Raw genomic sequence first — 26,814 nt, forward strand, 5'->3', positions numbered from 1 at the left:
TCTCACAAAACTAAATCTTAGAGGAACAGCTATAAAACAGATTGGTCCTGGAACCTTCTCTGCTTTAAGAAACCTCACTATTTTACATCTAGATCACAATTTCATCAATCAGACTCTCTCAGGGCAAGAATTCACAAATCTCTTCCAAGTTCAAGAGCTCTACATGTCCAGAAACCAGAAACTCTCTTTACATTTTGATTCATTTGCCAATGTACCCAATCTTAGGGTTCTGACTTTAGGAAAAAGTCTCACTGGCACACATGTGGATCTGGATCCATCTCCATTCAAGCCACTTTCCAAACTCAAAATCCTTGATCTAAGCAACAACAATATTGCAAATGTCAGAGAAGATATGCTAGATGGACTGCTGGACCTGGACGTTCTACTGATCCAACACAATAACTTAGCCCGGTTGTGGAAGAGTGCCAACTTAGGTGGGCCTGTATTATTTCTCAAAGGGGTGCCAAATTTGGTAACTCTGGTGATGGATAGTAATGGTTTTGATGAGATCCCACTGGAGGCATTTAAAGGGTTGAACCACCTCCAAACACTAAGTCTTTCCAACAATCTCCTAGATAGCCTTAAGGACTCAGTTTTTGAAGATCTATTGTCACTGCAGGTTTTACAATTACAGAAGAATTTAATCACAGCTGTAAGGCCACAAGTATTCAGAACTCCTATGAGCCACCTCAGCGAACTTTTTATGAATAAAAACCCGTTTGACTGTACCTGTGACAGCATCCTATGGTTTGTGACCTGGTTGAACACAACAAATACCTCTGTATCCGATATCCGTGACCAGTATATATGCAATACTCCGCTTCTGTACTTCAACCACTCCATCATGGATTTTGATACTCAGTCTTGTAAGGACATGACCCCATTTCAAGCTCTTTACATACTGAGCAGCACAGCAGTGTTGATGCTGATGGTAACTGCACTTCTCGTACGGTTCCATGGCTGGAGGATCCATTTTTATTGGAATATTCTAATCAATCGTACTTTGGGGTTTAGTGACGCTACAGCTGATGAGGACAGGGGATATGAATATGACGCATACATCATACATTCAGAAGAAGATGCCGACTGGGTGGAGAGAAGGATGATCCCTTTGGAAAATGAAAGATGTAGGTTTTGCTTAGAGGATCGAGACTCAATCCCGGGCATGTCACAGCTGGAGTCCATTGTGGATAATTTGAGAAAGAGCAAGAAAATCTTGTTTGTTGTCACTGAAAGTCTTCTCAGGGATCCTTGGTGTAGACGGTAAACACTGCTTGAGTTCATACATGATTTTCAATATACTGTAAGTGTATAGGTTAGGGTAATGCATTCTAAGGTCATTTATCAATTTACAATATTAATTAATGATACATTTAGCTGCAGTTTTTTAGCATTAGACTGGATCTTAAAGTTAACCTAAGTACATACACAGATCATACCTACTTAACTTTAACCCATGAAGACCCAAACATCCCCTGGCGACCAGAACCATCTACTGATCTAAACTGTTTAATACCCATTGATCCACTTATTCTATCAATACATGTAAATAATTGGTGTAACATACAGTTTGTCATCTTTTCATGGTCATCAGATATGACCCATTTGGACATTCAGAGGCTCTATAGTGAATGTGGAAACACCGTAATCTTCTACAACATTGATTCACCAGTAAAATCCATTGAGTTTTATCAATGACAATGGATGGGGACACTTGGTTTATGTTCAGTTAATGATATCCTTGCTGAAAAAATAATTTTCATTATTTTGATACAATATCCATTGAATTTACTCTGAGCTTTTTTGAACATCTACGTGTTCAGTGAATTACATATCGGAAATTAGACAATTTTAACTGCAAAAAAACATAAAACACTTGGGAAAATATTATAAGAAATAAAGGTTAAATTCACTTAAAGGTTTAAATAGAGAGAAAAATTTGTTTGGGAATGGGCACAAAAGTAGCTCTGGGTCTTTATGGGTTAAAGAATTGTGTTCTATTTGACAGAATCACTGTACAGTTTGGTCTGTGTGCTTTATACCAGTTCAGTGAGTTCTCAGTTATGACTCTTTTTGCCCACCCCCATCCAGATTTAAAGCCCATCATGCACTTCACCAGGTCATTGAAGCCAGCAGGGACTGTGTGGTTCTAGTCTTCCTTGAGGATGTCCACGACTACAAGTTATCCCACTCGCTCTTCCTGCGCAGAGGCATGCTACGTTCCAGCTGCATCCTCGACTGGCCGGTCCACAAGGAAAGGATCCCTGCCTTTCATCAAAAGCTCCTCATAGCACTGGGCATGACTAATCAACTGCAGCAGTGACTGTTCTCTGTTAGCATTTCACTTGCTAATGTTTTTACTATCTTACTTGAAACAGTTTTTAGTTATGTGTAGATCTTCATTTTCACTGAAATTTGCATTATTAAAATGTAAAGAGATTTCAGATGTGCTCCCTCCAAGAAAGCAATACAGCTTTGTCTTTCAGTTGGTTCAGGCCGTGTTTATTCCATTATCTTAAAAACAAAGACAAAACAAAAAAAACCCCTCCAATTTACAATAATTGTGTTTGCTCAAAAACATAAATGAAGACAAACTGTTGCTTTTTATGTTAATGTAATTGATTCAATATTTGGTCTTGTACATTATTTTTTTTATTTTACATATGTCCTTTGTGTGTATATTTTTAGGACCCCCTGAAAATGAAGTGGCTCATGGCTAAAGGGCTATAAGATATACATAAAATACATAACAATTACACATTACTTTAACTTATCAGTCAACTTACACATCATTTACCTTGTGTTTTGTGTTTATATGTACTTGTCTCTTCAGCTTTATATAAGGAGATTCCAATGATAATAAAGTATTTCATGTAGAAAAGTGGCAAATAGGCTGGCCACATGTTCACCCAGCAATCACTATGTTTGCTTGTGCGTTGCTTATTCAAGTAACAGAAGTTAAATCTGGTAGGTACAGCAGCTTCATGTCAATTTAAACAAACTCCACTTAATATTTTATAGGGAATAGTATAAAATATTAAACTTTGAAACCAAAGATTTAGCAACACAAAGAGGGGAAGTCCTCTCTGTGAGCTTATGTGAAGGATTTTATTTTATTCTATTTTTTCATAAAAATGTATGTGTCATGGTGCGAGTGTATTAAAATATTTATCTACAATGTAAGTCTGATCCTTTGATTATTCATGCAGAGGACGATACCAACTGGGTGGAGAGAGAAGAATGGTCCCTATGGAGAATGAAAGGTGCAGGCTTTGTTTAGAGGTTTGAAATCCTGTCCTTACTATTGTATGTTGTAATTTGAGTCCATTGTTGACAATTGGCAGTCATCCCTGAAGTAGATTATAAACACTGTTTAATCTGTACACAGTGGCGGATCTAGAAAAAAATAGAAGGGTGGTGGTGGTGGGGGGAGTACAGGGTCGGAGCCCCGGTGGGGCTTTAGGGATTCAATTGTAAATATTTCAAATCACATAAAACTTTTTTATGATTATTATTATTATTATTATTATTAGTAGTAGTAGTAGTAGTAGTAGTAGTAGTATCATACACAAAAAAAATGAATACAATTTAACCTCATTAATGTGACCATTTTGGAACAAAATCAAATAGTTCACTTTATTAAGGTTGTCCTCAGTTATGGCACTGAATTCGATTGCATTCTAAATAATTAAAAATGAGAAACAACAGGATACAGTAGCGGTACAGACCTTTGTTTGACAACTTTGTGTGATTCACTCAATCACTGGCTGTGTTCCATGGCAACTCAAACATATTTAATATTCAGTCCATGCAGTTGTATAGTTCCACTGTATAATATTACATTCCATACCTTCTGTGGCAGCCTCTTTGTTTTTCATGCAGACCCAAATGCTGCTTGAATAGACAGTTGTCCTTCATGATTAGACTTTAGTTTAGATTGAACTCTCTTACTTTTTTTAAGACCTATATTTGATTGAAGGAGATTTGTAAAGTATTACAAAACACTTGCCTTAAACCCACCCCACATAAATATACTAGTCTGTACTTAGCTGTATACATATTCATACAACTGCCCATGTTCACAATGGTGAATAAAATTAACATATCTGTATATACACTCACACATATAAATCTACACAAACACATGTTTGCAATAACAACAACATCCATGCTTACACTAACATGCATACCTGTCTACATACATACACATACATACAAACACACACACACACACACACACACACACACACACACACATATATATATATATATATATATATATATATATATATATATATATATATATATATATATATATATATATATATATATAATGAGATAAAGGATTAAAAGTCTATAATATTCCATGTGAGTGTGAGTGAACACTCTCACCATATAGACTCATGGCATGTGTGAAGCAATACAAGAGATAGGAGAGCCTTGGGTCACATAAATTTGCATATCAAATTATATGTGGACAGATAGCTCAGTAAGTAACTCTACAGATTACAATATGGGAGACAAGCTTTGAGTCCTGTCAAAAGCAGTTGCATTATTTTCAACATTTTACATGTTCAAACAGAGGGTGTGGCAGAAGGGCGTCAGTAGGTCAATCTACCATTGTGTACGTGACAATTAATTAACTGTGAAAGCATGTTCAGTTTAGGTTCAGGTTACTAAAGACTAATATTCATTCAAATGATCACCAATCAATTGTGTGACTGAATGTATTTATTTATTGGTTTGTTGTTGCTGTTTGTTTGTTTAATTATTTATTTAAATTTAGCTGGGAAAAAAAAGATACAATTTAATGAATACAATACATCAGTTTGTGAAAATATTAGTTTGACAAACAACACAATGTACAGAAAACAATTAAACTTAATTTTTACAACCCTTTAAAAGTGGTCAACTGATTTATTTTTTGTAATCCTGACATCTACTGGTCATAGTAATAAACTACAGCAACATGAAGAAGTATAACTGTGTCGTAAACCTAAAATTAACTTTGAACATTTACATTGTAGGGAGGACTTTATAGTCTAAGAACTTGAAGTCTCAGGACATTATGACTTTTATTATATAATGAACCATCCAATTAATTGAGCATTATGTTCTAATTGCATTTTAATGTTTTGGGGGGTTTTTTGTGTGCTTTTATTTTAATGTGAAAACACTATTGAGAAGTGTGGTAGTAATCTTTGATCTTTGTGGAAGTCTAATATTTTTACTGATTGAGGTTTTTCTGGTTGAAGTAATAAAAGTAATTATTTACAGTTTGAAGATTTAAGTCAGTTAGTTTTCTCAGTTTACTTAAAGCTTAAGCTACTTAAAGCTGAAGCCACCTAAAAATGTAAGTAAATCTTGTGTATATCGCTCAACACGGTTGATATCATGGGGGTATAATCTGGCCTGGGGCGGTATACACTGGCCTAGGCCGCTTTAACCCCAGGTATAGTCCAAATGCAGGGTATTGCTTTTCTCAACTCAAGAAAAGTGTTTTTTTTTTTTTTGTTAATATGGTTATAGAGGCTATAGAGGCTAAAAACATAATGATTTTACCGAACATGATGCAGTTTATTAAACTATAGACAGTTTACGAAGTACTTCAAAAAAAAAAAAAACTTAACCTTAAACACATATGGCAAAAAATACAGCATACTCATAAATGCAGCACAAAGATATGAATCAAAAACTTTTACTGCACAGTCATTTTATTTTAAATTTCAAACTTATATTAGGATATACTTAGGTACTTTTGTTTAAGGTTTTGAGTGGAGTTACACTTATAGTACATATTTACACAGTATGTTTGGAATCTTAAGGAAGTAACCAGCCTTGTTTCTGGAATATAAGTGGGATTTTTTTATATGAACAAGAAAATCATCAAATCTGTCAAACATGCATTTAATTTCAAAAATAATCTTATTTAAGGAAAATGCATTGTCTAAAAATAACATATTCCAGTGGATACTGAGCAGGATTTACTAGTGGAGAGAGACAACTTCTGAATTTAAGCATGCTGAGTGTAAGAGTTGTGGGTTCTTTACTTGGTATCAGCATAACTAGCTTGTATTTATTTATATTTCTTATTTCTAGCATTTATTTCTAATTCTAAATTTCATTATAGTCCTATTTTAATTGTAATTTCAAGGAAAATTCAGTTCAGCAAAACTTCACTACTCAGGCTTTGACCTCAGTGAAGAATCTGATTTTTTCTGTAAAAGTCCAACTGTATGTATTTTTTTGTGGTTTTTACTCAACGCATTGTCAGCATAACAACATATATTATCAGACAGTAGTTCAAAAGAGTAAAACACTGTAGTAACATTCTGCATAAAGGTGTAAATCATCATGAACCTGCAAAGAAAAGAATAAGTTTCATAGCTCCAAATAGTGAAATCTCTTGTCTTATCGTTAAATGTGTCTGTTACTAAGGCTGTTAATCATTAACCAATAAATCCACATCAAATGACCAAGGAGAGGCTAAGCAGGTTAAGAGCATTGGTCAGGGCCATTCAGCTATCTCATAGTAAATAATTAACATGTTTATTATGTAATTCATATTTATGCAACTTTTTTTTTTTAGCAATTATCGTGCCCTATTTCTGTTTACAACTCTAGTATCTCATAAAACATCATATAAAATTTCTAATGCATTACACACATGTAAAATAAGTAGGTGCTATTAAGGTAATAGGTCATCAGAGGCAGAGGAAAGTGAAATCAGTAGCTCCTCCTTCTACCTCTGCTATAATAACCTCTCTACAGTGAACGTGCACAAGAAGTGGCCGGTGCAGTCATTCATTACACAAACTGCACACACACACACACACACACACACACACACACACACTGCACAAGATGACCATTTTAGCAGGTAGTTTCTCGCTCCCTTTTCTCGGAGCCAGCGTCTTCATCGCTGTGATGACCTACCTCACCTACAAGCTGCTCAGCGATTACCTGCACAAATGGATTCAGATGAAGCCCATTCCTGCGTTGGAGGGAACGTACCCTTTGATTGGGAATGCACTCATGTTTAAAACCGATGCAGGAGGTAAGAGGGAAGAAAAAACAAAAGAGCTTTCTGTGGTATTTTTCATCAGCTTAGACAAAGTTTCCATATACTGCACAGTATCACCATGTTATTTGTGTTTGTTTCAGACTTCTTCAATCAGATTGTGGACTTTACTCAACAGTTTTCTGATGCACCGCTGTTTAAAATCTGGGTTGGACCAGTTCCATTTGTTGTTCTGTATCACCATGAAACAGTCGAGGTAGGATGATTAACACCCCCTCCACATTTACAGCATTTAATTCATACACTTATTGATACAGTTGTTTATTGTGAATATCTAAGATTCACTTAGAAATGTCACATTTTCATTGCACGCATTGCAGTGTTTTTCAGTGTGTGTGTGTGTGTGTGTGTGTGTGTGTGTGTGTGTGTAGGTGTGCATTTTCTTTGATCAAGCACTAACAGTGACAAAGTTCATTTAGCGTGACAACGTGGGTTTACCTTAACTTTACATTAACCCGTGTTAGTCTCTTTGTAAAGATGTCACTGCACTTTTTCTCCCAGTGCATGCTCTTCAACTGAAAAACTGAATAGAATAGAATAGAATAGAATAGAATAGAATAGAATAGAATAGAATAGATTTTAATGTCATTGTAGAACAAAACTGGGTAGAGCTTACCCTCTTCAGTGCAAAAGGGAAAAATAAATAAATAAATAGATGAGAGGAAGAAAAGCAATTAATAAAACGTCCAATAAAATCAGTGAGTCAATATAATAATACAGTTAACATAATAGTCAAAATAATAACTATTATGCTTAGACTTTTGTCTCCTTTTATATCATCCATTTTGATCAGTATTTCAGCTTTAGGATGGATATTTGTTACGTTTACAAATACTTACCCAATGCAAATGCTCTAAATGAATAGAAACTCCAGTAAAACCCAGTGAGATGCATTTAAGTTACATGACAAAGAAGAGGCTGAAAACAAATGCACTGATTTTCTACTTAAATATTTATGTCAAAAAACAACAACATAAAACTATTGCATATTGTTACCACACTGGAAAGACACATAAGTCATTTGTATTGACATTTACTTCTTTTTGTAAATATTTTTTGTGGAGAAATCAGCTTTTTTCAACTGATTCCATTTTATGGAATTTTGTCATAGTCATCTTTTTCAACCTATTATCACATTTGCATATTTTTTGCTCTGGAAAGTAAAAATGAACAACAATAACAACAATAATCATCTCAAAATTAATCACAAAATTGAAAAGTAAAACCTTTTGTTGGCTGTTAATGACCTACAGTACCTTTGTTAAACACCAGGGGGCAACAGCCTGCACTTCAGTCCTTCAATAACAGCTTTTCTGTTGTAAATGACTCTTGAACACATTATTTCATCTTCTAAATCTTGCAGCCTCTTCTGACCAACTCTGTTCATATGGACAAAGCCTATTCATACACATTCCTCCATCCATGGCTTGGGACTGGTCTGCTCACCAGGTATGTAACAGACAAAAAAAAATCCTAAATAAGAACATACACTGATTTAATTTATAAAAGATAATAATATCATTCAAATTAGATTCCCATATTAGTATATTTGAATATTAGACTGTTATGAAAACTAGTGGGAAGTAAAATGAAAGGTCACACGAGCTCCAGAAAATAGGTCAGATCCTATAGATGTTATATAATGAATGAAATTTTAAATAATTATTAATCATCAGACAGATAATAGAGATTAACTAGCTTTTTCCCATTGACTTTATGCACTAACATAGAATTAAGCCTTTTTGTACTTTATTTATAAACTTACAGCAAAACTAATGCACACCTAACACAAAAATCAGAATTGCATTTCTACTTGTCTTTTAGTTTTTGTTCAAAAGGATTGTTTGGGACAGATTTGACATAAATAATAGCTTAAATATAGAAAGCCTATTACTCAAGTATACAAATAAATTACTGATAATGATGGGCATGAATAGATGATGAGGTACTGGTCATTATAGAATGCCAGTCAAATCTCAGATAATGGAAGCTGATCTAGAAATAGCCGTCAATTTTTATACAGTCAAATGAATTCTGACAATTACTATCATGCAAAAATAATTACAGTTGCCTCAAATAACTGTGGCTATTATTTATATTCTATTGTGTACAGAATGTTCTATATGTGTGTGTCTTCTCTAATATTACACCTTTGACATGTTTTACTGAGCCATTAGGGATTCTATTTGCAAACTAGAAGCAAAAATGCGTATGCAGTGATATGTAATGTTGGCTTCACAAATCATATAAAGAAATATGTTGTATTTAAATTCATGACAACAAAAACGTTATTTTACTAATAACACATGTCATATAAACTCTGAACGGAATAAAAGAGACATGTTAAAGGGCTGTTGTATTACATTTCTTTAGAAAAAAAAAAAGTTGTCTAATAATTAGTTGTAAAGTTGTATATGATGTACATTTAATGTGCCTAAAATTTCTATTGTGTAGTAGAAAGTCTAAAAGATTTCATTATGAGCTAAGTGCCGATTATAACCTGAAGGTGGCACTATAGGAAAGCAAGAGTTAAATATGTTTGCAATGCTCATTATTACACATTTTCTATTCATTACAGGCAGTTATAAAACCTGACACAAAAGATCAAAAATGACCAAAAGTATTAAGATTTTTTTTTTTTTTCTCAGTAATATCATCAAATGCAAAAAGAATACCTTTTATGAGCTAAAATAAAACAAACCTCTGTCCGTTTTCCTTTGTATGTAAGGTCAGTAAACACAACATTGACTGTTTTCCTTCAAGACAGGATGAGGGTCAAGACCTAGTGACGAAACCTTGGTGGATTTGTAATTAATCATTTACAGTCTGACACTCTTTTCCTCGTAAACCTCATAACACTTGACATGTGACATGTTCTGGTTTGTTTTGTTTTGTTTTTCTTCCTAAGCACTGGCCTCAAGTGGCGTCAACGACGGAAGATGTTGACCCCCACCTTCCACTTCTCCATCCTGGCAGACTTCTTGGAGGTGATGAACGAGCAGGCTGAGATCCTGGTGGAGAGGCTGGAGAAGGAAGTGGGGAAGGGTCCGTTTAACTGCTCCAACTACATCACCCTCTGTGCCCTGGACATTATCTGTGGTCTGTGCATTGAGTATTTACATAAGCACGAACAGAAAGTGAAATCAACATAACACAAGTGATGAAGCACTTAAAGGAGTGATATTTTGCTTTTTTAAATGGAATTATGCATTTTAAAACATTTCCCTGTGGTCTACATAAACTGTAAATGCTATGCTTGGGTCTGAATTCTTCATTAATTAAACAGGTCCATCTTCAACCCTATTTCTGAGTAATGACACCAAAAAGGTCGTTTTGAGCACTGGCCCTTTAAATGCACATGAGTCACTTCACACCCCCACCCCCTCCAGGTTGTTCATTGTGCTTTCTGTCACGTTCAGCCACTTGTGTTCGTTAATACAACCAACAACTGAACATTTTAGGTAATGGGCTCGAAGTTTGGACATATTTTTAGTATGGAATACAACAACTGCTGCTGACAATTATGTTCTTTTTGGAGAAATGTTCTTTGGAAATCATGACCTTATATGTGCAAATGTCATGACATAACTAGTTATAGATGCAACAAATTAAGAAGGAATTGAAACATGTTGTAGAAATCCACTCTTTTTTTGCCAAAATGAGTATAAAGATAGCTTTGCAGCACCTGTAGGGTCCAAATACACAAATAAATGTACCAAAGACTAATAAAAGTGCGTTTAGCAAAATATGACTCCTTTAAGTTCCACGTCTAATTACAGTGAAAAGTGTCTTACAGTACATGTCTATTAAACTATGGCTTTAACATAATCTCTTTTTAGAAACTGCAATGGGAAAGAAGATTTATGCCCAGAGTAACTCGGAATCAGAATATGTTAAAAGCGTGTACAAGTAAGAGACTTTTTGCATTTGTAAGGAGATAAATTAGTTGACATAATTGTATTTCACAATGCTTACATGTATTTGTTGACTTTTTCTTCTCAGAATGAGTGACATTATCAGCCGCAGACAAAGAACGCCTTGGTTCTGGCCTGATTTTATATACAACTACTTCGGTGATGGCAAAGAGCACGATAAGACACTTAGAGTCCTTCACTCATTCACATACAAAGTCAGTGAGATCAGTTGATTATTGCGCAACATTTTTTAGTTTTCAAGCAAAGGATGTGAATAATTCCATGCCGATTCTCTGTTTTTTTAGGTGATAAATGAAAGAGCAGAAAACATTTCAAACATTGAATCCGACAGTGAGTCTGAACAGGGCATGAGGAAACGACGGGCGTTCTTGGACATGCTTTTGAAGACTATAGATGAAGACGGCAACACTATGAGCCATCAGGACATTCAGGAGGAAGTGGACACTTTCATGTTTGAGGTCAGTACAACAAATGATACTGATGAAGCTGCTCAATGTGGTTTTCTTCATTTTAACATTGAATGAAGAATGTACCTACAGAGAGTGCTTTAGTACCATATGCCATGCCCATATGCCATATGATGAAATCAGCCTACTTATAAATTACCATTTCATAACACAGAACGTGTTGACAATAAATACACATGAAATATGGATTTAAGATCAAAGTAAAATTCAAGAAAAAAAGATGCATGTTGTGTTTGTCCACTGTAGTAACAGAAGTTATAGAAAAAATAAAGAAATGAATATAATATAATATAATATCATATAATATCATATAATATAATATGCTCAATCATCCAATGGATAGAAATGCATCTTATTTGGATAAATGTGGAGTCACTAGATCACATGACTTGTGAACTACAGCAGTTATTTTACATTCACTGATTTATTTAATGCAAATTGATTAATCATAAGAAAACCCCATTTTAAATTGATAACATATAATTCATGCACCAAAAACATTTGTACACCGGACCAATCACATATGTGTATTTTTAATGGATTTCATCTCTTCAGTTTTATATTAATATTAAGGATGTTACGTGTTCTCCATGTCATGTGTCCAACCAACTCTAAATCCATTTCAGATATTATTACAGTGGACAATTAAGTAGCATCTCTTTTTTTTTAATGGAACTCATTTTCTGCTAAAACAAACAGAACATGTTTTGTGATTGTCCTCACATTAACTGAATGGACAGTGGGTGGTACGTAGAAATCAGGATTAACACATGAATGCATTTTGTTTATCGATAAAGATTAAAGATTAAATATATCTATCAAACATATATATATAGTATACTGCTGATAGCTTTAGAAACAACTACAATAATAATAATAATAATAATAATAATAATAATAATAATAATAATAATAATAATAATAATAATACCAAAACAAAAACACAACTTTTCAAATTTTTTCTCACAAATAACAAAAGGTGGTACCATGACTCCATTTGTAAGCACTGACCTCTTTACTCAGTTTTTTATTTTTGTGTTTTCAAATCACACTTTGTTCATGAGTGAATCTCAAGGTGTTTGTAAAATGTGTTTTAGCTCTTTGTTGAGTTTTGGCAGGAAATTAGCTCCATACTCCTAAAGGTTCTATTTGTATGTTTAATGTTTTCCATATAACTGGATGATAATGAATAACTATGTGTAACTTTAGTTGGAATGAAATGTCTGAGTTACTTGATTTTCTTTCTTTCTTTTAATTGAGCTGATGAAAAGTTTTCCCTTGGGATCAATAAAGTTTGTCTGTATCTGTTTCTGAAGTTTCAACTATCACGCGTCCCGCTTTACCTCACTCTGATCAACTTTGGAACATTCAGTAATAACTGACTGTACACTCTTTGCCAAGGACATAATTGCCGATAAACAAAGTTAAAGACTCACTGCTGAACACAGTGGAACAGCCACAGATCCAAAAGCTCTGCTGCAAATGTTCTGTCAGTTCGATACTTAACGGTTTGTTTGGACACTGACCACACACTCCCTCTAAATAATGTGTCTATAATGTGTTTAGAGCTTTTAAATCATGCTGTAAGTGGTTAAAAACAGCATTTAGTGCAGCTGGTGCATGCTGTTTTTTCCAGCTAATCGCTTTTTGTCTGCAGGGTCATGATACTACGGCATCCTCTATGACCTGGGCCCTTCACTTGCTGGGCTCCCACCCCGAGGCGCACCGCAAAGTGCAACAAGAGCTCGAGGAGGTTTTCGGTAAAAGCAACATTGGCTCTCTCTGTCACTGCACACCTTCTCACTTTCATGACATCATTTATTTTCCTGCCCAAAGGCCCTTTTGACTCATTTTTTTCCACACTCATTTGTTCTTCGCAAGTCAGTGGAAGCTTATACGGGGATAATAGCTGTGAAAATCCTTGCCAAAATAAATAGAGAATAATTGAATTAAGTCTATTTCTGTGTGGATTTACAATGGCCAATGTACATTTTTCCATGACGTAACTCCCTTGTAGCAAGACACCAGACATGCAAGTTTAAGGACATTTCAGGACCACAGGATTAAGTTTTTATTATTTTGTCATATACCCGATGAATTACTTAGGTTAAAATTATCGCTGTAATTGCTTTACACACCCTTGTTATGCGAACAATTCAATCTGTCGATGATTAGCAAGCTGTAGTCTATAGGAAACAATTTCCTTTTATAACACACACGGGCTAAACATGACTTATTGGCTTTATGTCCTCAAGAAAGACAGAAGGACTCCCAAAAAATCAATAAAAGGCAGTATTATGATAATGAGGTGAATGGCTACATTGATTCTGATTCACCTCAAGTGAGGAGTTAGTAGCATTAGCAGTTCTGATGTATCAGCTTGACAGAATAGGGGTTAGGATGACTGCTTTAAGAACAAAAGTTGACCCTGAATGTCACAGTTTTAACGAAGAGTAGACATCTAAATGTGTTGGTTCCAAGGTAGAACATTTGAGAAGAAAAGGACATTGTCTTCTGATTGAATTTCCAAGCAGGATATCTGTTTTTCAAAGCAGCTTACGATCCAGTTTGCAAAAAGTGGTAACAATTGTGCTGGCAGAAAGTAATTTATTAGCATTCTCCATTTCTAAGGCAGTGAATGTCTTGGTTGTCTTCATCAATGATAACAGCCTTTATACTGATACGTAAAGCACTCAGGTTCAGTGACCTAATGAATCAGAAAGTACACCCTCTATGAATTCTTTGGTATGGTCAAGTTGAGGTCTGTGATTTTAGACAACTGCAACACCTTGTTTCTTTTGTTTTTGAACGATTCTGTTGTAGATTTAGTGGTCTGCTACAGATCAATGTACTGTTGCATCACCTGATGTCGGTCAAGGTTTGGCTGTCGGACAGATGACCCTCACATTTGACCCTGGAATACACAGGGTACACAGAGGAGTTCATGTTTGATGCAGTGACTTGAATGTCCTGTGACTGAAAAACAAGTCCAAATCATCTCCCCTCCACCACCACGCTTGACAGTTGATATGAACTGTTTGTACTGATATGCTGTGTCTGGTTTTTGCCTAAATGTGGGGCTTTGCATCATAGCCAGATATCTACACTTTGGTCTCATCTCTCCAAGGGACCATAAGTTCCAGAAGTGTTTTTGCTAAGATGCAGCTTTGCAAACCTAAGCTGTACTCCCATGTTCTTTTAGACAGTAGAGGCTTTCTCCTGGCAGCTTTCATGAACTTACTGCTGCATTATAAGGATTTTTTGAGGGGTGGTTTTGTCTTTCTTTGAGGATATAATTTTTGTCATATTTTGTTGTGTGTTACAAAGGCCAATTATTTCCTGTAGACTAAAGAGTGTTTATCATCAGCAGATTGAGTTTTTGACATAATAAGGTCTTGTAAGGCCCCAGGCACTTTTCCATTGACCCTCAAATTACATGAATATAGCTTGCGCATACAAATTTACCTCGTAGAAAAATGACAATTTCGCCAAAACTCTCATTTTTTGATTAAAAGTTTTTGCGCTGACAAGAGGTGATTTTTTGGTCGTAGCGTAAATGGTATGTCACATAAAACTACAAAGGAAAGCCTTTTTTCTGCAACTAGAGTCACATGAATTAAAAAAAAAAAAAAAAAAAAAAAAAAAAAAGGATGTTGACGGACGTAATAACAAGCGAAGAAGAAGAGTTTTAAAAGAAGCGTGGCGGGGTATGTGTAGACACACCAGGAAACCCAATCATTTTTTCATTTAGTATGGGATAGAGAGGTAATATATAATGAATATTTCTGTAAATCAACACCATATTTACGTTTGTCACCATGTTTATGGAATGACTTCTCATGTCATCTCGTGACAATAAATAAACAAATCATTGCATTTGTGATTTAATGGAAAAAGCGGCATTACACACTTCTGTTTTGTTGACATTTAGTAAATATCGGTAAAGTTTTGCATGTGTCCAATGGAAAAGTGACTAATGATAATAATAACTTTACCCTTAAGCGCTGGTTGAGTATATCACAAAATAATAAAACGTTGGAACTGTGCTTGAGAAATATCTTTGAATTTCCAAAGCTTGGACATAACATCATGGGAAAATGTTGCTCCCTCCTCTTTTCTGTTCATCTACAGCAGTAACAGTGGACAAAATTAACTACTGTTAGCTTAGAAGCAGCATTAGCTGACAACAAATGACCAGTTCCAAATAGACAAGACAAATTAATGATCACAGCTCCTTATCAAACTACAAACCATATTATTTTATAATGTTCATTATATTATTTTATAGTATTCAAAGGCCTGACCAAGGACAAAGACTGCAAATTAGCTGAAGCTAGATGTCTTATATGCATCACATTTTCCCTTTGGTGTCAATGCTGTATGTATTGTCCCTGTTAAATAAACATTAATGCATGACTCCACCCATAGTTTACAGTCACTGGACAGTGTGTATCATGGAGGTCTGAGGTTCATCAGCAATTTTAAATCTCTTACCCATCATTGTCTACTTTATGATCGTGTAGGATGGTCTTTCTTGTCGGCTCGCAGACTGAGTCATTGGCGTATTTTAATTTACAAGTCTGTTCTAAGTCTGCTCCCATCCTACCTTCAGACCTACATCAGTCGCAGAACCACAGACGCTTATAATCTGCGTTCTCAGGATCTTTTCTTTTTGTCTGTTCCTAAAGTTAGAACTGAACAGGGGAAAAAGGCCTTCAGGTATGCGGCCCCATTCACCTGGAATGAACTACAAAAAGACCTGAAACTGAAGGATCTGGTTTCATTGGACACTTTTAAGAGGATGTTGTATGACTTAGAGAGGGAGATATCTGGCTGCAGATGTTTTGCCTGATGCACTTTGGTCTACATTTCATGAGCACTTTTTGCAGAGTTGACTTTAGAAGGTTTGACTTGTCTATATGCTTTTTGTGTATTCGTTTTATGTATGGAAGTCTGTCTGTAACTATTTAATGTACTGCTGCTCGTCTTGGCCAAGACACTCTTGAAAAAGAGATTCTTAATCTCAATGAGGTTTTCCTGGTTAAATAAAGGTAAAAATAAATAAAGAAAGAAAGAAAGAAAAAAAGAAAGAAAGAAAGCATAAACTTTTTACTGGAGTATTTAACATAACCAGTCTCTTCATTGCAACCTCAGAGTGAAAGCAAAACAAGGAAAGCCCAGTTCTGTACAGGGTGTGTCAGAAAAAACGCTCTTTTCATTTAAAGAAATTGTACCACTGAAATGGAAATGCTTATTTTTCTTTTGATTATACAGTCATATTGATGTGGTTATTGAGCATGTCTGGCGATTGAATCATTGATTTATGGCTTAGCATAACAGAGGGAATGTCCATTGTTTATTGTGCACCGAAATATCTGCCAACACAGTTTATGCCACCGTGAATGAAATTGAAATTGTCAACCATCACAGCATGTTTACTCGCCATCAAAATGTTTTGTCTCAACGAAGTCGTCCGGCTCGACCTTCAACCTGGCTACCATTCAGATTGATGCAAATCTGTGCTCATTGTCGCATCTCTAACACAGCTCTTCTCGCCATTCGTGTTCGTCGTAGGGCTTGGATTTCAGCCGTGATGCGATTTCGGAGTTCCTGAAGAGTTTGTGGAACAGTCCGATACACACGGTTTTTAAGATACCCCCACAAGAAAAAATCAAGGGGGGTCAAGTCCGGGGATCTAGGTGGCTACTCTCTCTCCTGACCCAAACAGACAACTCGATGAGGAAATAATACCTGCAATCGCTGTGGTCTTGCCATGATGAAAACTCCTTGGGCACTGTCATGTAGGCCTATGTCCTGAATGTGAAAGCAAAGCCCCGACTCCTGTAATTGTTGTCAATTTCAAGTTTGTTCACTGTGGCATACATTGTGTTGGCAGGTATTTCAGTGCCCAATAAACAATGGACCTTCTCTCTCTTATGCAATGCAATAAATCTATGACTAGATCACCAGACATGCTCAATAACCACATCAATATGACTGTATGGTCAAAAGAAAAATCAGTGTTTCCGTTTTAGCAGTACAATTTCTTTAAATGGAAAGAGCGTTTTTTCTGACTCACCCTGTACATGGCAAGAAAAATCTCTTTGTGATGCAAACAGTCATGTGTACTATATTCATGTCGCTTTATTTATGCACTTAAAGTTTCACGTTTCAATTGTAGTATAGAGTGTGTGGGCATTTGCTTTTCTTATTTAAACAAAAAGAAAAAAGTTACCACACCTGTTGATAACACACTCATATAAAATAATGAGTTTTATCATTATTTTATAGTCTTATCAAAAACATGACATCAGATATATGGGGACAGCACATTAGTGTTTGATTTTTAATCTAACATGAAGGTAAAAGGTAAATGGGACAAAGTGCCACAGCAACTATGAATTTAATCATTGCAACACCTTATTAACCTATGCACCTATTTATTCTCTGTTTGGTTTAGCTATGTTGTGCAGTAAAACTCTAATAGCATGTATTGTTTCTTGTGCAAAGGTGCATCTGAGCGACCCATTACCACAGATGACCTCAAGAAGCTCAAGTACCTGGAGTGTGTGATCAAAGAGGCCCTACGACTTTATCCATCTGTGCCCTTTTTTGCTCGCAGCCTCTGTGAAGACTGCCATTTCAGTGAGTTACAGAAGAGTGATGGCACTTGAATGACATATTTATTTATATAAGTGCAAACCCCCCTAGGGCAGTGGTATTTTTAAATTACATTAGATTAGACAGATACTTTATAATCCCGGAGGAAATTGTAGAATGAAATTAAAAAGAAAGCAATAAAACCAAGATGACCCGTAATATATTAAATTTATTTAGAAAAAAAAAAAAAGTTAGTATGTCCTAAGACACTGTGACTCATGACATTTCCTGTATGCTGATGTTTGTTTTTAAGAAGTTACTGAATATACTAAAACAGTGTCTCTATTTCCATACAGTACCATATCAGCTTCTAAGGTGCAAAAGTAAAGACTAGAAATACATTTCAAGTTTAATCTTATGATTGTATTACACATAAGAAAAAAATTATATTTGCAATATTTTGTGAAGCTTCACTTCTGTTGAACCATTTTTGCACTACAGGATCAAAAAAATTAACCCAGTGGATTTTCTATGCAGAAAATTATACTAGAAAATAACAGGATGTCCAACATTTCACTTGTTATTCAGGAACCTTGTATAATAAGACTGATAATATGTGACAAAACTAAAGTTTTATTTAAACTACAGTCTTGTTTTAGTAGTTCTTGGGTGTTTTTTTTTTTATCACTGATGTGGAAATAATGTGTGTTTGGTGTTTACTCTTAAACCTATGTTTAAAAGTAAAGTTTAAAAGGGAATGTAAGGCATTGCTTTGTGCTTTGGTTCCCTAACCTTGACTTAAGAACACAAACTTGATTTTTCTACCATGGTAACCATTGCACCAAACGCTGAAAATTATCAGCTAGGAATGTATGATAAGGGCCCACATAAAGATAAAGGTAAAGATAAAGATAAAAGGAAGTGATACAGCATGCAGTATTTTCACAAATAAATGACCTTAAAAACAAATAAAACCAGTGCCATCCTATTTAATAGTTCACACTGATAATTGCAATCATACGTGATAATAATAGAGAACATTCAGTGGTGTAGGAATTGCAGCTGTATAACACATGCATTAAATCCAGTTACAGAAGAAACAATGCCATGTATTTAAAAAGAAAATACAACTGGTACTGGGATTGAGTACGGTGGCCCAGAGGTGCAACAGGCCAAAAAATTATCCACTAGACGAAAAAAATTATCTACTACAAGAAAAAAAAAGAGAACAGCCTAAAAAAATTATCCACTAGATGAAAAAAATTATCTACTACAAGAAAAAAAAAGAGAACAGCCTAAAAAAATTATCCATGAGATGAAAAAAATTATCTACTACAAGAAAAAAAAAGAGAACAGCCTAAAAAAATTATCCACGAGATGAAAAAAATTATCTACTACAAGAAAAAAAAAAAGAGAAAAACAGCCCAAAAAAATTATCCACTATAAGGAAAAAAAAAGAGAACAGCCTAAAAAAATTATCCACTAGACAAAAAAATTATCTACTGCAAGAAAAAAAGAGAACAGCCTAAAAAAATTATCCACTATAAGAAAAAAAGAGAACAGCCTAAAAAAATTATCCACTATAAGAAAGAAAAGAGACCAGCCAAAAAAATTATCCACTAAAAGAAGAAAAAAAGAGCTGCATTCTTACAGCTGCAGCTGTAAGAATGTCAATTAAATCAGCTGTAATGGTGCTATGCTTTTCTCTAAGACTGGTAAGACACAGGACAAGAAAATATTTGTGCTGATAATTTACCCAAGGCAAGATACTTTAAAGATGGGCTTAAATTGATGAAGGGTCAAGTGATAGTCCTTAACAAAGGGGTTATATTAGCATCTCAAACTGAGATGTATCCAGGTGTGTAATACCAGACTTGATGGCCTGTACATACAGTAGAAGTCTCTCTGCCCCCCTTCCTCTTTTGATCCAGGTGATTACATCCAACAACGGTACATATAAATCCATGGAGTCGTCATAAATGAATTGTTCATACCATAAACTAGTTATGCCCTGATATATTTTTCTTTGTGTTTGGAATACCATACTTAAGAGAGAAATATTTTTCATGTATAATAACAATAACAATAACAACAACAACAACAATAATAATAATAATAATAATAATAATAATAATAATAATAATAATAATAATAATAATAATAATAATAATAATAATTCTTGGCACTCAAGGACACCGTACAGTAAACAGGAGAATATAAAACAAGCAATAAAACAGAGTAAAAAGCAAAAGACAGGTTAAAAATTGGACAATGCAATTGTGGTCACATAGAGAAAGCGGTCCAAAACAGATGGGTTTTGAGTTTGGATTTGAAGAGAGGGAGTGAAGTGGTATTGGTATGTATACATGATTCCCAAGTTATAAGACAAAGCTAAAACCTAATTATAATCACTGCATCCATTGGAGATTTAGTCTTAGTTTTAATCATCATCATATATCCAAATGCACACTATTGGGTTTCAAAAGCATAGATGTTGTATCTAAGGAGTGACAAGGGCCTCAGAGAGTGTCTACTTCTTGTTTGGAGTTCATAATTAATTAACAATGAATTTATGAAATAAAATTAAAAAAAAAAAATGCAAACAGAAGTACTTTTTATTCCAGATTGTTTTGAGGGAAGTCTCCACATTGGGCCCCTGAGTAGTCAGTCTCAGTTTTACCACACTGCAACATCCATGAAGCTGACTAGAACTGAATGGAAAAAATGAAAATTGGTATCAAGTTAATATTTGCCAAGTGAATTCTTTAAATACAGTGTTTGCAGTGTTTAACCCATAAAGACCAAAATATCCACTGGCAACCAATGGTAGTCGCTTTTCCACTGACCCTAAAATGGCATGACTATAACTTGTGCATAAAAATGTGCCTAATGGAAAAACGTCAATTTCGCCAAAACTCTCGTTTGTCTATGAAAAGTTTTTGGTCTGGCAAGAGGTGAATTTTCGGGCATAGCGCAATTGGTATACCATGCAAAACTGCAATGGAAAGACCTTTTGCCGCAACTAGAGTCACATGAATCAAAAAAAAACAAAAAAAAAAACAGATGTTGATGGATGTTACAAAAAGCAAAGAAGAAGAGTTTGAAAAGAAACATGGCGTGGTATGTGTGGACACGCCAGGAAACCAAGTCATCTTTTAATTTAGTACGGGATAGAGGGGTAATATATAATAATAATGAATATATCTGTAAATCAACGTGATATTTACATTCGTCGCCAGGTTTATGGAATGACTTCTCGTGTCATCTCGCGATAGTAAATAAATAAATCATCGCATTTGTGATTTAATGGAAAAACTGACATTACGCACTTCTGTTTTTTCAATATTTAGTAAATATCAGTAAAGTTTTGTACAGATGTTCAGTGGAAAAGCCACTATTATCTATTAATCTAAACTGTATAATACCTGTTGATCCACTCTTCCTATCAATCCATGTCAATAACTGGTGTAAAATACAATAATTCATTTTTTCACGGACATCAGATATGAGCCATTTGGAGGCTCCATAGTTACCATGGAAACACCATCATTTTCGACAACATTGATTCACCAGTAAAACCCATGGAGTTGGATCAATGACAGTGGATGGAAACACTGGCTTTGTGTTCAGTTAATGACAGATTGGACTGAAAAAGACACCCTTTCTTCAGTTTTCTCTGTTTCTGATATAATAACTCTCAACTTTAATTTGAGCTTCAATGAACATCTACACGATCAGTGAATTAAATGCAGGAAAATACCAGATTTTCACTTAAAAATGCAAAACACAGAGCATAATATTTGAGTAAAAAGGTGATAAATCATTAAAGAAAAGTTAAATAGAGAGAAAAACTATATTGGAACTGCCACAAAAGAAGCACTGGTCTCATCATTCTATCTTTAAGGTTGTAAAAGTCATAATATCATGTGAATAATAAAACAAGATGGAGGAAATAAGAAAATAATTATGATCAGTTTGTTTTGACTAAGTTGTTTTGTACTTGTAGGAGGATTCAAAGTGCCCAAAGGTGCAAATGCTATCATCATCACCTACGCCCTCCATCGTGACCCACGATACTTCCCTGAACCCGAGGAGTTCAGACCAGAGCGCTTCCTGCCTGAAAACTCAGTGGGAAGGCCTCCTTATGCATACATTCCTTTCTCTGCCGGACTCCGCAACTGTATTGGTAAGTCAAGGACTGTTTACTTTCTTTGTTTGTTTGTTTTTTTCCCAATGAGAGATGGTTTTAGTTCAATAAATCTATGGATGTTTTTTACTATCCAGGCCAGCGTTTTGCACAAATGGAAGAAAAGGTGGTTTTAGCATCCATTCTGCGTAACTTCAACATTGAAGCTTGTCAGAAACGTGAAGAGCTGCGTCCGGTCGGAGAGCTCATCCTACGACCAGAAAAGGGCATTCTCATCAAACTGGAAAAGAAGAAACCTCAGTCCTCATCTACATAAAACATCCTCTCCTTTGCAATTACTTTTTTTTTTTCTGATTCAGTTTCCTTTATTTACAGAAGCTCCTTAAATACCGCTTGGTGGAAACTTTCCTAAACCTTCAAGAGGTCAGACAGAATTAGCTTGGTATTTGGAAAGTTCTTTAATAATTATTATCATAATTTACAAACTTAGACTTTGGCAAAATAAAGTGGGATCTCTCTTGGACATAGTTAGCTTTAGGGGATTAGCTTCATGATAAACTAATCTCGCTGTGTGAATTTATTGTTTACTTCTGCGCTGAAATTATTAAACAATATTAGTAGAAATAATAAATGTTTAAATATATGTTCAAATGTTATACAATTTTAAGCACTGAAAACATTTGGAGAAAGCCTAAGATAAATATGAAACTCAATACTTGTTTTGTGTTTTTTGTTGCTAATTAAATGCGTGAAACTTTAAAGCAGGCCTTAATAACAAACACTTTTACATATTCATTGCATTTAGAAACTCCACTGTGGTGCAGACTGATGAGCCTCTCATATCTGCTGTACTTTCCTGAATATTAATTTTCAAGCCCCTAGGTTAGATTTTTTTTTTTTTTTTTTTTTTTTGTCTATGGAGCTGCACTACTTCTTCTATCAGTCTATTTCTGTATGCTATGGAAAATCTATTTACAATTAACTCCTTAACTGTACTTTTCATATCCTCAAGATGTATGTAATGTTTATTCATGTAACTTAGGGTGATGTTAAGGAAACATTATATTTGCTTTTGTGAATCTATTTTATGGCAATAAATAATGCTATAGTTGCAAATATTTGGACTTTTGCTTTTGTAATAGCTGTTCCAACAATTAGAATTTGGTCTGAGGTGTTTCTCGAAAATAAGAGATAACTTTATATTAATAGTTAATATGAGAAAATCTTGCATAGATGGCCCTATACATAAAGTTAGATTTAGCCTACTTTCTGCTTTGTCTGACATACTTTTGACAAGCCCCACTGTTAAGTCTGATTCACTGTGCCATAAAACCCATGTCAGGGTCTGAGTCAACAACAGCACACTTGTATGCCATTTTATTATAACATTATTATTTAGTGAGATACCGGATAGGGTTCAGAAGGGATAAACTCATTTCTTTAACTCAGTTACAGTTGGTGCACAGTGTTTTATCTGCAATAGAATGTGATTTTAAATGTCATTTCCCATTTTAAAGCAATATATTGCAACACTGTGCTCTCCACTGTTTTATTTACCTTCCCCTGAACTGGACAATTTATACCAAAATGAAAATGAATGAAAATGTTAAATAATGAACAAATGCCATATTCCATTTCAGGGGAAACCACAAAGATCTGGTTTGGTAGATGTGATGTTCTGTTGTTAAAAGCAAGCACAGGGGGCCCTCTAGTGGTCAGAATAAGTTGCAGTAACGTATATTTTGTACTTTCGATGTTCCCCTAGTCAGTTCAGACATAAGAAGGAACTAAACGAACATGTTTCTCTCACTCTGTTTGTATGGCCAGGAAAATGTTTGCCTGTGATTATTTTATGTTCAGTCCTTGTAGGAATGAATAGTAAAAATATCTCTGATGTAAACCTTTGTTGCAGGATAAAAATACGTTATAAATCTTAAATTAATCTGTACATGCTAATCGTTTGCGTGTCTATGAATTTTCCCATTCAAGTTAGCATCAAGCTAGTGATCTATTTCCTATTCATTTAAATGTGTAATGCCATGTAAATGTACTAAGGCAATGAACAGAACTGAGACATATTCTGTATGTATGTTTGCAGTTTTACAGTGAGTCTCAAGTAAAAGCTTTAGAGAGAAGTTTTCAGCGTCCGACTTTTCTTGGGAAACCTGTTGTCTATCTGCCGAGCTAGTCACTACACACACACAAGCAGGGGCAGAATAGTAGATATTGTGGGAATTATCATTAGTTAACTAAAGTCCCTCTTTATCATAATATGCAAAGTGGTAGAATAACAGCAGTGGTTTTCTTTACCCCTTAACATCCACTGTCATAAATTTGCATCCATTACGGAATCAGTCAAAACAGCATATGTATTCCCCCAATGCTGATTTGGACATAGTTGATAACTACCTGGGAACCTTTGGACAGCCTTTACTGACCATTATGCCTGTTGTCGCAAATTTGCATCAAACCCAAATTTCTATCTGGTTTATGTGATATAGTCAAACTAACAAATTCAACTTACATTAGCAGCTGCTTGAAAGCAAAAACACAAATTATTTATGATTTACTATATTTGTAAATAAATTCAGGTGTTAAGGTGATAAATGTGGCTAGCCAGAAATTTACAGTTAATTCTGTAATTTATACAAAATAATGTTATCTTTGGAAAAATCAAAGATTATTATTCATTACATGTACATTTGGTTGACTGACTGATTGATTGATTGATTGATTGATTGATTGATTGATTGATTGATTGATTGATTGACTGACTGACTGACTGACTGATTGATTGATTGTTTGATTGAAATACACATGCATTTCCTACAGACAAAATCTAGTCACATAGCAAGAACTAACGTACTCATATAAACAGTAGGGGGAGCTGACCCTAATAGAACATTCCCATAACATTATGTGCGGTCTGTGGGTATCGCTGTATCTTGTGCTCGATAAATAACACCTGAGAAGTGGTGACATATTTCTGACAGTAGAGTCACACTGGTGAATTCGTATTCATAATGGAGAAAGCGTAATCGTGAAGTTGCATTTCGTGTTTGTAATTCTTGATGTCAAAAATTTTTCATTCGTATTCTGACAGATAAAATACACACAATACATTTTATGTACAACTAAACTCATTCAAGAGTTTACAAATATTTATTTATTGCACAAGTATAGAATAATATGCCCATATTTCTATCTTATGCACATGATTCTTTTTGACAGTTTCCTTATCTCATATTTTTTTTTTTTTTTTTTTTTACCAAAATCACTATGTAATTATTGCATTAACATTCACATATAATATACTGCACTGCATACTGCTGATGAAATAGCATGTAATATCCAGTATATGAGGCCAACACAGCATCTATTACACATTAAACAGTTCATAAGAAGTAACATAGGACCTCACAGGCTCATTTATTCTTATTACTTATAATTCAATCTGTTATTAAATACAAGCCTAATGACAACCTCAGTGTTTGTTAAAGAACCACATCTGAACACATTCTCACAGTAGGCTACCTCTGAATGCCAAACGCACCCCTCCAAGTAGGTCAAAACTTTGACTTTTCGGTAAAACTCATGACAACCTGCATCATCACCTTGTTGACTTCAACTCATTACAGACACCCACCCTTCTGATTATAATGAACAAAACTCTTTACTCTCTAAATCCCATTGAGGTCAGAGGGATCCATTGTAACAAAGTAGTAATCATAGCATGACACAGTTACAAATGACCCCATCCATAATGCCACAGGATGATTTAGCTGGCATGTCTGCAAGGGTCATTGCCTAACACCAAAGTGACATGACTGATGATGAATTACATGCTCTTTTCAGATGCTATTATTTGAATTATTGAGCACATCTCTAATCAATGGCTGGATAGACTTGAGGTGCCTGAGCTCCAAATGAAGCAGGATGAGTTCATTTATCTGAGAATCTCTAATAAAATAGCTCAGATAAAGGAGCCTTTGCACAGGTTTAGTGTAGGATGTGGCTTAAGCAGCTGGATTGCACAATGAGAAGGTACTAATCTGATTTATATTCTGATGATAATGCGATTTCAAAATCTGAATTTAATAAGCAAATAAATAAAGAAAAAAGTATGCATGCCATCAGCTTTGGCAGCAGTTGCAGGTTTATTTTTATATTTGATCACCAAGTGTTTAATGGTAAATTTTTGAGAATAAATACAACTGACCTCATCAGACTGCTGAAGGTCCTTCAACTCTTCCATGCCCAGCAGTTGTATTTTACTGTGCTGTTACATAATAATTTTTAGAATAAATAAATAAATAAATACAGTTGTTTCACTTACTTGTAGCCAGAAGCACAGGAAGGCTCCCTGTGCTTTAATACAATGAAGTGTAAACCTCTTATAGACGGACTGACTGACTGACTGACTGACTGACTGATTGATTGATTGATTGATTGATTGATTGATTGGTGGATTTTTTGTGACCACTAGAGGGAGTAGTGAGTGAGGAATGGTGAGGAAAACTTAACACCATAGGGCCTTTGAGCAAAGTGTCAGGAAGTGTCCAGATGGGATGAGAACCATTAAGA

General features: G+C 34.9%; 1 protein-coding gene across 1 annotated transcript; it reads left to right on the plus strand.

The window, feature by feature from the left end:
* The first annotated feature begins 956 nt into the window (after window positions 1–956).
* cyp4v2a (cytochrome P450, family 4, subfamily V, member 2a) lies at window positions 957–22,786 on the plus strand. The gene is given in 13 exon segments (XM_030131629.1): window positions 957–1,090; window positions 2,092–2,245; window positions 6,838–7,057; window positions 7,165–7,277; window positions 8,445–8,530; window positions 9,990–10,180; window positions 10,921–10,990; window positions 11,084–11,210; window positions 11,301–11,474; window positions 13,141–13,243; window positions 17,994–18,128; window positions 22,090–22,269; window positions 22,368–22,786. Coding segments are annotated over 13 exon segments (1,866 nt in total). The 3' UTR covers window positions 22,547–22,786.
* Window positions 22,787–26,814: the final 4,028 nt, after the last annotated feature.

This window comes from Sphaeramia orbicularis, chromosome 1, assembly GCF_902148855.1.
Source record: "Sphaeramia orbicularis chromosome 1, fSphaOr1.1, whole genome shotgun sequence".
Classification (NCBI taxonomy): domain Eukaryota; kingdom Metazoa; phylum Chordata; class Actinopteri; order Kurtiformes; family Apogonidae; genus Sphaeramia; species Sphaeramia orbicularis.